Source organism: Pararge aegeria, chromosome 22 (assembly GCF_905163445.1).
Source record: "Pararge aegeria chromosome 22, ilParAegt1.1, whole genome shotgun sequence".
NCBI lineage: Eukaryota > Metazoa > Arthropoda > Insecta > Lepidoptera > Nymphalidae > Pararge > Pararge aegeria.
This window is the reverse complement of record NC_053201.1, coordinates 9,439,838-9,452,941: the sequence shown is the minus strand read 5'-3', so window position 1 is coordinate 9,452,941 and position 13,104 is coordinate 9,439,838. Positions and strand designations below refer to the sequence as shown.

The window sequence follows — 13,104 nt, the reverse complement described above, 5'->3', positions numbered from 1 at the left end:
TTATGTTGTCCTGGTACTCACACTGACCGCACTAAATACGGTATAATTTTTATCAACACCGGCTTATACATGTATAAGCTGGTGATGTATCACAGAGCGGGATTTAGAGCAAAGACCCAACAAGCTGCTCCAAGCGGGTTGGCGGACGTACCTATTTTGCTAATATGTCCGAGTTACAAGTTTTTGAAGTTTCGACAAATCCAAAAATATTATAAGTAATAAAATATTGATTATTATATTTTCTTTTAGAGTACCGAGATCCATAATTGAAAATCTGTGGATATGTGTGGCTTTAAGTGTAACATGAAGGAATTCAATTTCAGAACGTTGCTAACTTAAACGGGACCAAACGTACATTTTCACTATATTTTAACACAAACAAGACATCAATCACAGATAAATGCATTTTATAGTTTTTTTTTTAAACCAAATAACTAAGAAACTTCTGTCATGATTTTCAGTATTTTTTTTTTAAATCTTGTATAAGGGATAACCATTTAGTTAGGAAGGAATACGCTCAAGCATATCATACTCGTAACTTTTTTCGCTGAACCACATATATTTAATTATAGAATACGTTCTTTAAAAAAAAAAAAAATTAATGTTACTTACAACTAGCTAGCGACGATAATGAGCCGCTAGTATTTCCGTCGCCTTCATACGCGTAGTGTCGCACGTCGTCGTACGGATTAATGTCCGGGTCTCGGTCCAGGACGGACTTTTTGTCATCCAAAAAGCCGGAAATGTCCGGTGCTGCTCCTACTATACCTAATGAAATGAAGATTTGAATGTAGTGTCGATATTTTGGTATGATAAAGAAACATTACCCTTCCAAAAAAAGAAGTTCGCAAAGAAGTATCTGTTCAAACAAAATCTTATATTATAAATCGAGGTTATAACAAGATTTTACAGCGTTTATTCCACAATGCAATGCTCATTTTACAATATAAGTACTTCTCCACCATTTCTATAAGATTTGCACACTCATAACCGTAGTATAAAACATTTTGGTCACAGTAAAGTGCAGGTATGTAAGTTTACAAATGAAGTTATCACCATAATAACTATGTTAAATGTACGTAGCTACGCATCAAAAGTGCCTATATTTAAATAAAGAAGTATTATCTGGAGTATGGCCATTTTCCATAGCATGATTTTACTTTCTGTAGTCCATCTAATAAATAGAGAAATAAATACCTGGTGCATGCATAAACGATGGATCCGTGTCTGGTGGGGGTCCGTCGTACATTTGCCTTAGGACATGCAAATCATAGCCCGCGTCCCCCTCGCCGCCCCCCTCGTCTTCGTAAGCTATGATATTCTCCCTGATATCGTCTAGTTCTTTCTCTGCCCACGCATCCGCTCTTTTCCGATGGACCACGACTGCTAGCAGAAGGACTGTAAAATGGTTGTTGATTAATACATATATTATTATAAATGCGTGTGGCGACGGCAGATCAGAATTCAGTTGTGCCCCCCCCCCCCCCTCCCTACCCGCTGGTGTTGTACGAGATGACTAAGGAAATGAGGCCTTTAGGCCTTTAGACTTTTATAGGCTATTGATGATTACAAATGCAAAGGTGTGTGCGCTTGTTTAGATGTTTACCACGGTAGAAATCTTGATGAAACTTGGCACTGGGATAGTTCGCATCTAGGAGATAGAAGATTCGCATCTCGTAGGATATTTTTTATCTCTGAGAAGCAATAGGTTTCCGGGGGATTTTCGCGCAGAACAAAGTCACGGAAAACAGCTAGTAGGTACAGTACATTACAAATGCAAGTATGAGTGTGTTACGCTTTTACTCAACCGATCATAAGCTTACTCTGCTATTATTTTTTTTATTTTTACACCATATATTAATGATCATTCATTAATTAATTCATATACAAAGTGTAACAGAATTAAGAAATAATATTAAAGGATTCATAAGGATTTATAAAGTATCACTTTGTAAAAATATTAAATCAAAGGAAGCATATTTATTTTTCCATACAAACGAAATCAATAAAAACATTTTAAGTGTTTACTTATGACAACCCTAATGAAGATAAAAGACCGACACGCGCATTGTACCTTGTAACGCGACGCGTACCTAATAAATGTTAGGACTTTATCTGATTTCTCTCAGTGAAAACTGTCGCAGTGATTTACTCAAAAACTTTTAGGTTTTCGGTTACACAGAAAAGTCTCTGAGACAGTACATAACGTACCTCTAAAGCCAGTGAAGTATTATTTCGTTTTTCATTTACACGTTGCTTAAATGAGAAATTTAGCACACAGCTGATTCTTAAGTCATAAAAAAGAATAAAAGTGAAGGTAGATATAAATTACCATTCTTAAATGTGCACATCAATTTCAATATACTTACTGATCAAAATGGCGATGCAGACGAGTATGGCAACTAAGAAATTTGTATCGATGCCAAATGTGACGGCTGTGAACACGCTCTTCTGACAGCCGGGATCGGCATTGTGATCTACGGACGGCCTGCCTAAATTGTACATCTAGGGACAAAAACATACAGTCAATACAGCACTTTTATTAAAATACGTGGCATAAGGTCGGAATAGTTATGCAGTGTTTTGTGACGCTCTAACGTTTGAAAGGTGCTGTCGAACGATATCTGAGTAGCATGACTCAGTCTTACCAGGGTATATTAAAACAATATTGCATCTTTATGGCATAAAAGTGCATTTTATTGACATATTATTTTTATTAAAGTAAAGTCTTTGGAATAAGGTCAGTTCTATCGCACGTTTGATCGCACCAATGATAATATATAACGCAGGAGATATTTTTCTTTATTGGGAAAGGACAAAATACTTATATTCTCCCACAGTTTTATCCAGTCTCCGAGCATGGTCACACGAGTAGAAAAAATATCCCAATAATATTAAGCAGGAGTAGACTTCTTCTTATCCTTGTTGCAATCCTTTGGTAGGTGGACAAGACAATTTTATCCTTAGTCAGTGGATATAATATATATATATCGATATATATATATATATATACTAGCTGTTGCCCGCGACTTCGTCTGCGTTTGATTTTGTTTTTAAAGCATTCAGTATCGCTAAGCCTTAAATTAGTATAGTAGTATTATATGTATATAACATGTGACTGTCAATTAATTATAGAAAAATAATTTGCAATAAAATAAAATTGCGACTGTAATTAAAAATCTAAACTATCCTATCTCTTAAGTTGGAACAGACTGCTCACGGTGTGCCAATTTAATTTAAAATCGGTTAAGTAGTTTAGGAGTCCATCGCGGACAAACATCGTGACAGGAGATTTTTATATATTAAGATATAATCGGGGTATAATTTTTCCATCTCGTGCCTATGCTCGGATTGATAGATAAAGTATGAATGTAAGGTATTACATGAGAAGATACTTACAAAGTCGTTGTACGTGAAATTGCTGATGCAGCCCATAAAGTTTGTATTCGTGGGCACGTGTTTCCATCCGAACGACCGCGCCAGGTTTTGAAGATCAATGCTTGCACCTCCGAGTTGTAGTGGACCGTTCACTGTTAAAATTTATAAATTAATAAAACTGTAAAATGTAAAAAAAGGATAATAATTTTTGATTAAATGCTTTAAAATGACTCTTTACGATATCCAAAAACCAAACAATAAACAAAACATCACAATAGTTTGATTTAGTTTGCAAAACTGCGGATTTTAATAATTTATTAGTGCAAGAATGTCTTCTCATCCTCCTTAGCCTTTCGACCTTTTTACATTACTATGTGAGTTGGTTTACATGATGATTCTCTTAAGAAAGGTATCATCATGTAAACCAATGGACGTCCACTGCTGGACATACGCCTTTTGTAAGGAGTTCCACAAACCACAGTCTTGTGCCGCTTGGTTAAAGTTCCATGCGACTCGCTTGTTGTCATTCGTCCGTCTCGTCGGGGGTCTACCAACGCTGCGAGGTCACCATTCCAGCACACCTTGGTACCCCAACATCCGTCAGTTCTCCGAGCTATGTGCACCGTCCACTTTAGCGTCGCGACTCTTTGAGCTATGTCGGTAGCTCTTGTTCTTCTACGGATCTCCGCATTCCTGATTTGGTCACGTAGCGATACTCCAAGCATAACTTTCTCCATCGCCCACAACCCTCGAGGCCATAGTCAAGAAGGGTATATCAAAACTGAAAACCAACACGGCATGTTTGCTTTGCTTAACCGAGAACCCGTTGTATACTTTCCGGATCCACCACCCCAGCAGATTGCTCTCTATAAAGAGGACAACTTCGGAACCCATTAGGTGCCAGGGAATTGTATAGCCACGAGTAGCTATGGGGAAATAGAGATTAAGAATGCCTATCTATTCAATCCAACTTTATTGCATCATGATAAAGAAAATAAATTAAAAATGGATAAACAGGGAACTTGGAAGAAGTATTTTGTTTAAGAAATTACAATTTAAAAATGACTGTGAGTGCTAAAGTATTCGTTGAAATGGAAAAAAGACAAATATTTTCAAACATTTGCATAATGCCCAGCGGGGAAGGTGTCGCCCAAATATTTTTAGTATCCCCATGATTTATTTTTGGCCATTAAATGCAGGAGAGCGATAAAATGCCAGCGTGCCAGGAAATCCTGTTGACATGAACTTCGAATAAGGTGTCATGCGGAAAATTAATTTTCCTAAAAGTTCAGTGAAGTTGGTGAAAGTTTACACACAAGTTAAAAAAGGGGAACCTCTGACGCCTCCTTAACATATGAGAATCGTGCTTATAAGCACTTATAAGCACGATTTTCATTCGCCTTTGACTTTTCCTTTATTTAGAACTTAAAAATCGAGATTTAGCCGGGCTGGTGGTAAGAGAATATTAACGAATTAGGATGAACGATTAAAGAACGTGTTTAAATATATGAAACAGCGCTTGACTGCTATCACACTTGATGCCCTTTGGCCTCAAAATATGTCTCTACAATATTCATTAAAAGGAACCTGTATTTACAGTTAGTGGGGAAGCCGGAAGGGTATTTCAGCTCCTTTTGCGGTGCCCATTAGAAACGAGGATGCAAAACACTCTGTACTAGTCCAAACAGTACGATACCTCGCGGTTTAATGACAGAAAGGACGTGCTTTGGGATCCTTTGTTTTTAAAAGGTTTTCTTTCCTTGATTCTACTTGAAGTGCCTCTATCGAACGTTAGCGGTCATTCTGGTAACCTGAAATTTTGACGCAGCAGTTCTGAATAGTGAGCGGGGTTTTTTATTAAACCACCGGCGAAGTGGTCAGCCAGGATATCCTTCTCCTCATTACACCCGTTTTATATTGTACATTGGTCTGGACGTCTAGTTGCAGGAGGTCATACTTTACTACGAAGTTAATGATACTGTTTGTTTTGTTTACAGTCAAAATTATGTTTTTTTTTGTATGATACAGATACTCTAATTTAGTCAAAGTTTACACATTAGCTTAGCAACTTATCAACTTGATTTTTGACATAGAGTTAGTTCAAAGGACGGAGGTTAACACAGGAGTAACATCTTGTATCCCAAGAAAGCAATGGTTCGTTTTTTACTAACCGTTAAGTATTTCTCTGGGCCCAGTCGGTGCAGCGAGACTCATGCATGTCGACAGCTTGCATCTGTCCACAAACATCTCTATGGAGCTTCTCATTAGAACGATTTCTATAAGATGCGGTTTTCCATCAGCCACCTCTATGACACTGTTATTAAGGCGTGTTGTGCCGGATCCGTAGTTCACCAGCAGATTTGGATAACCGTCGACTAACTCCAGTGACATGAAGTCTGTAACAAATAATAATATTTACTTAAGGTGTTATTTGAATGGCTTTACACATAAGGCATTTGCTGGAAACAAACATAGACTATGAAACTCGCTACAAAATACCAGTCTCAATTTAATGGCATACAGGGATAGATACACGAGAAAAAGAAACCCAAAAGTGGCAATTCTGTTAGCATCTTGGTTAACAAGCCTTTTTAGATTGTATCAAAGAAGTTATAGATTCAATTTAGTTATATTTTGGCAAGTAGGTTAATTTAAAACATGTCATAAAAAAAAAAGGTCTTGATTAAGAGAAGTTTTAAAGAGCGATTTAGAAAGACGGTTATTACGGGGATAATAATGTCTCTGGTATCGTGACAGTTTGGCAAGAGTATACAAACATAACTTAATACAACTACATTAGTTAGCGTTCGATGTTAAAAACTCGTATGTAATATTTTCTTATATAAATTAGATTTTTATGCAACAAGATTAGTTATAAGACTAAAAATTTACCCAGAGGGTGTTATGAAGTTTTTGCGTCTATTTTAATCATAATATTAAAATAATACGTTTGCCAGCATATTACGATTTTTTTACTGCAGTACACACCACTCTGTTTAATTAACAATGTTCGCAGAAGTTGTAAAACCGTTATGATACCGCACTGTTAATGTGCAAATAACCTTAAAGTCAACTATCTTGGCTGTAGTTCAAGGAATATAAGGCAGCTTTTAGTACTTGGCTCAAGATCCTTGCTTTTGTAAGCAGCTCATTATGAGTACATAATACACTGGCCCACGCTGTCCAGAATAACAAATATGCTATGGTTATTAACATTTTCTACGGCATCATCTTTAGTGAATATATTTGTGTTTATACAGAGTTTTCTGACGGCAAAGAAAGGGCTCTTACCGGCTTCAGTACTAAGGGACCCATATAGCCTTTATATAGTCTTTTGTTGTCCCAAGATCCACTTTCTGATAAATATTGTTACACCTGCCAATGCTCTCACTTCCGTAGTCTCGCATTTAGTCTTGCACCTAGTGTATGTTTGTAAACAAACACCAAATACAAATTGACGTTACCTGTTATCCGTCTTGTTACCGGTATAAAGTAACACTGTTAAAACAATTGATGTTTTATAATGAACCGCGTTACTGACAGCAAACAATGAGGTTTAGAATAACATTGTAATTAAATTATTACCAGGAAATACTACACCCTTGTATATGTGACCTGAGGATCGTTTTGAATACGTCTTAACTCACGCACTAACATATTATGGATGATAATTAAACTACTTTGAGCCATGTCTGTAGCCTATAAGTTTTCATTTAGACTAATTACAAATTTCGCTACAATTTAGCCCTTCACTGCAATCTCAACACCATCCACAGCCGAAGCCTTCCTACAGAAAACCTGGTAGAAACCAGGCTTCTTCGATCTATGTAGGTACTAAGCGTAAATCTGACATTTTATATGGAGGATCAAGTGACCTCCATGCATGTTTTTACGTTTAAACGCGATAAAATAACCAATTGTTTTAAAAAAAATGTTATCGCTTTAGATATGCACATTTATTAAGGAATGTTTTTAGCGATATAACCTTACGCTGCGTCGTGTGGTGAGGGCAGATCAGTTGTCACCCTCCTGTTTCTACGGGTGTCATACGAGGCGACTAAGGGTATATGACGGGTAACGGGCTACAGCGTCCTCTGTGCTACTACTACCATTTATTGCGATCGCCAACACACCTGCCCAGCGTGGTTATAGTAGAACCCTGCCATGGGAGAGGCAACCAACAGTGGACTGTTACAGGCTATTGAGGACGATGCACCTTAATCTATCACCTAAAGTTAACGCAGGCGAAACCGCAAAGCACAGTTAGTAGGTACATAAAGTTAACGAGGATTGTTCCCGAGGCCGTGATAATAATGTACCTAATCCACGAAATGTGAGTAACAGTGTGGAAAATATGTATGTTAGTGGGTACTCCATCACGCGACCGTTGCGGTCGCTTTCATAAATCATTTCGTGCTCGGCTGTCACTCATTACGTGGATCATTAAAAAATCATTACAGTGACCGGGACTGTAGGACATGCGGTGTGTGATTAGGCCCTTATATGCGAACTTGCTGAATAGCAAATGAACGGAATCAATTTTCTTTGTCTGATTTGTTTAATTTTTTTCTAATTAGTTGGCAAAGGATGTACTACACTATACATCTAATAAAACCAGATAAATAAACTTTATCAATACAAGTGAATAAATTTACAGTAGAAATGATTTAATAAAATGAAAAAGTAGTATCATTATTTGTACAAAACGTTTTTAAAACACGTCTGTATGTCTGATAATCTTTGGAATATAATTTTTTAACGAAACTTCTAGCAGGAAGTAAGTTTTCATACTGGTAATCCATAAATTGAACTTTAATCCCATTTAAAATCAAGGTATGAGGATGTAATTAAAGTACCATACATTCAAAGCATGTAAAAGTAACTTGAAAAACTGTGTAAATAAATTTAAATGTACCGATACGTTTTTTTTTATCAACCCATCAAGATATATAAAGGACTTAAAAATTTATATGAGACATTTTTACTCATACATCAGAAGCGCGGGTTAGATGCATAACAAAGACTGATAACAAATATTGCATTGCATCATAATTGCTGTTTAAAAGCAGTTATTTTCAATTGAATTGAAAAACTGTGACATGTCCATTATGAATAAAGCTTTTATCTCTTGAAATGAATGGCTATTTAACTGCTCGACAATTTCTGTTACTGTTATGTCCATAATTTAAAATCTCACATAATGTGTGCCCCAAACTCTACAATGGCTATATTGAAACAAGGTAATTGCCTGAAAATCGACGGAGTGTCTCTACTTGATCTATCGTTACTTTCACAATTGTAAAGTTCTAATCTAAACATAATTTACAGGTCAAAAATTCATGCCAGAATTTTATCTAATTTACAGAATTCAGTCTAAATCGGCTAAGCACTTTTGCTCGTTTCAATAAAACTTACTCTAAACCTAACCTATGATTTTTTTTTAATTTTTAATATTTATTATTCAGGTTATTAATAATAATTAATAAACAAATAAATTCTAATAATTATATTGTTAAACCCCGAAAATATTAATGAGCAAAAAGAAAACTAAATGAAATCTGAAACGTCTGCAAAACCACCGCAGCGATAGAGATAAATAAAATATACACCAGCCATACTAAAACATCTTAGTATAGCCGAAAGATATTTATTATGGGCAAGCTTTCTTTAAAAACCTCATATACCTACTATTGTTTGTAATCACAAATTTATTTCGGTAGATATCTAAATAAAAATGAATGAATAAAACTGGCCCTATTGTGTATCCTCGTCCAATCTCTATATAATATCTCCCTATTCAAATCAGAATAAAACATCTTACTCACATTATGAGCCAACAATCGTGGTTTTCGTCGGAAATCATTATTCAAGTCGTTATGCCAATCAACCCCGACATATTTATCGTTGGGGGAACATTGTTGAGCTTTCTTTAAGGTCAATTACAGATAAGGGCTGTAGAAAGCTTTCGATTGCTTTGAAGATGTCGTTTAAGTTTTTATCTCATACATTTCTATTTACATATTATTAATGTTGCGAATAAAAATTGTATATTATGAGATATTGTAAAACTTAACAAAGCAATAATTGCGCATAAAAAATAAATATAAAATGACCTGCTAAAAGTGGGAATCTGAACTGAAAATTGAAGTACGATTATAAAATCTGTTGTGTCGTTGTTTCACAATGGAAGATAAAGCAACCATTTTAGTTATTTATTTGCATTAAAACTTTTTAATGAAACAAAAAGAAAAAAACATCGCATTTTATCTGCGCAAGCGTTATCTATTGCCATCCCTTTCATTCCGCATTAATAGATATCAAATTCAAATTCAAAGTTCATTTATTTCAAGTAGGCCTAATAAATTTATAAAAGCACTTTTGAAACGTCAAGTCTGTCTGTTTGTAGTGACTCCACCCCAACATAAGGACTCGTTTTTACGATTTGGAAACAGAACCCTAAAAACCCGGGGTACTCCACAGATTCTCCAAGACACACTCAAGTAAGTAAATTTCTCGATTTCGTCACACCCCAGCCCAAGTTAAGACTTGCTTAGCTCACTCGGGTTCGTTGCCAATAGTTTCATTGTGCAAACCGTAGCAACTTTATCCACCGGATTGGGATCGACAAAGGGAAGATTACAGTCGATTCAGACGTATCTAAACCTCTTAAACTTTTCCTTTTTGTAACACAATACAAGATTCTTTGTATTGCGTGATATCACGTACCTTGTATCGTGTATCCTTTTGATATTTGTTGAACGGGATTTTAACGTGGTCCTAGATAACATCAAGCTGAACATCCGTTGTGTTTCGTGTAAAGTTGCCTATTTATAGTTCTATTAATAAAAAAAAAATACATACTAACGCCATCTAGCCCCAAAGTAAGCGTAGCTTGTGTCATAGATACTAAGATGACTGATAAATAGTTTTATTAAATTATACAATAAAAATAAAAAAGACTTATAATAATACTCAGAAACCCTTGTCATTCTGAGAGAAGACGTGTGCCCTTTAGTTCGTCAGTAATACGTTGATAATGATGATCACACAGAATACACTTTTCATCGCAAATTTCAAATTCCAAATAATATTTAAACTTTTGCAAAATGGCAAAAATATATTTAAAAACATATAATTATACATACCTTTAACTATATTACTACTACCTATACCTATATATATAAAATAGAGTAAGCATTCCATCATAGAATCAGACCTGCACTCAAACCGACTTCACACGCCAAACTCAAAGATGCATTCGGCACAAATTGACTGTCGTACCTTGCTTGGAATCAAATTGGTTCAGTTTCAACGTGATGAGCGTCCAGAAGGTCCAAACGGACCAACAAGTGCAGTTTCTTTATCGACGTATGGGAGAAATTTTAAAGCTATGTAAAGTTTTTCTGTTACACGCCATCTTCATTTCTAAGGCACATTGTTCCGTTACGCGCCATATTTATTCCTAATACATTCAACCCGTGGGTGAGATCATGGCTTTTTATTAAAGTTATTTCACTTTTTATTAAGGTTAACCTCAGTTTTTGTTTGTAAATATCAGTGAATGTAAATAATTAAATAAAACCTGTGTGTACTTATGTACACGCGTTAAAAGTTATACTTCTTTGGCGTAACAAGATGAAAAACTTTTCAATAATTTTATCTTTCGCCTTATTCTACATTTGTAGAAAAAACAACACTAACAATAGAAATAAGGTATTTAATACATTGAACGCTTTATTATCTAGTTATCTCATTATCGGACCACCAAGTTTCACTGAACATTAAAATTTGAAATTTTCGTACAATTGAATCACCGGAATGAGCCTGCAGACTTTGTCAATTGAAAGTATACACTGTCAAACCTTATAGCTAACTGCAGGGTGTCGGTTTTTCGTGACAGCGTGCGCTCGCCTAACTACTACTCGCCTCCTAACGCGCCAAAAGAAGTATAACTTCAAAAGTGATGTCAAATGAAAGTTTCACTTCTTACGTGTGCACACACACACATTTTTTATTAAAATACTGTTTTGTCCTTATAATAAGGCTTTGACGATTCGATATATTTTCAAAATACGTTCCGTTTATTAATATAGGTATAGATACAAATTAACTCAAATGTTTTAACTTTAAACTAATTATAGTTAAAAGTTAAAACATTTAGTTAAAAGTTAAAAAAAAAAGCTTAAAGTGGCTCGAGTGTGGAGTGTGAACCCGGGCTTATTGCAGGTTTGACTCTGTGATTGAAAACTAACCCTGTTTTGAGTTAGCTCAGAGTCAAACCTGCAATAAGCCCGGGTTCACACTCCACACTCAAGCCACTTTAAGCTATTTTTTTTATTAAAATACTGTTTTGTCCTTATAATAATGCTTTAACGATTCGAATATATTTTCAAAATACGTTCCGTTTATTAACATACGTATAGATACAAATGAACTCAAAGGTTATAACTTTTAACTACATTACTACTATGTGAAGTAGAAATATTTTGTCGTATAAAATAGAGTTAGCTATCAATCACAGAGTCAAACCTGCAATAAACCCGGGTTCACACTCCACACTCGAGCCACTCAAAGCTAAGTGCATTCGGCACAAATTAACCGTCGTATCTGTAGCGACAAGTGTGTGCACTCCACTTAACAGTATTGCCAATTTGGCAACGCGGGAAGAAATATTTGCTCGCCAGCGAAAGCTTTGCCAACGCAAGTGTATATTTCTCCTAAGATGTCATGTAGGTATTTAGTTATTGCATCTTATTTGATAAAAATGCAATGCTAGTTGCATATTTAAGAACATATATTTTAAAAGTTTAACTGGAAATATTTTAAAACGCTTCTTTCTACGTGTGTCATTTTTGTAGTATCATAAGATATTTTGTGTCCAAATCCCGAAATAGGTGGCAAGCAAAATAATACGCAAAACATAAATTTTAGTCATCATTTGGCCAGGCCAGAAGACCAGGGAACGTTCAGAAATGAATGATTCCGAAATCGCCCCTGCTGGTGATCGAACCTGGGACCTCCCACTTGTAAGATCAAAGCTCCACTACACCAGGTATGTCGACAGACTAATTAATTGATACAATTTTATTTAAATAATCTTATTGTTTTATTGCCATTACACAATAATTTTCTTTGGAATTCTTAGACGCATACGTTTTGGAACTGTACCTTTAGTTTTAAGTAAAAATTAATATATAAAGACTAATAAAAGCACAAATAAATAAATAATTAAATTAAATTGGGTTTACCTATATTAACGGCAAAAAGTCGAATGGATTTTGTAAAAATTGCAAATTATCCAAAATAAAATTATTAAAGCTCTTTATAAGTATAATTATCTAACTCCTACAAATAAATTGTATACAGAGACTAAAATTCTTAATATAAATCAATTATACGCATTAAAAACCTGCACCTTAATAAGAAAAATAAGCACAGATAATATACTCTCACAATTACGATTTCAAACAAAAACATACGCAAACTATCTAAGAAAACGTAAAACTAAATTTTTACTATCTAAAACTAGAACCAATTATGGAAAGAAAAGTATACTGTGTGAGGGAGTGCTGTTGTACAATAATTTACCTGAGAGAATCATTAACACTAAAAGTTTACCAATGTTTAAAAAACTTGTTATTGAACATGTACAAAATACCGTTCAGTTAAGTTAATGTGACCTCTTTCTATAAAACGATTTGTATTATCGCTCGCTAACTTTTTCTT

General features: G+C 35.0%; 1 protein-coding gene across 1 annotated transcript in view; it reads right to left on the bottom strand.

Moving 5' to 3' along the window:
* LOC120633612 (DE-cadherin) overlaps positions 1-13,104 on the bottom strand; it is a 335,396-nt gene that overhangs the window by 4,164 nt on the left and 318,128 nt on the right. Inside the window, exons 19-23 of the mRNA XM_039903854.1 lie at positions 5,550-5,774; positions 3,400-3,530; positions 2,370-2,505; positions 1,198-1,398; positions 613-768 (exon numbers count right to left, since the gene is read on the bottom strand). Coding sequence (XP_039759788.1) covers positions 613-768; positions 1,198-1,398; positions 2,370-2,505; positions 3,400-3,530; positions 5,550-5,774 — 849 coding nt within the window. The remainder of the gene's footprint in view (positions 1-612; positions 769-1,197; positions 1,399-2,369; positions 2,506-3,399; positions 3,531-5,549; positions 5,775-13,104) is intronic.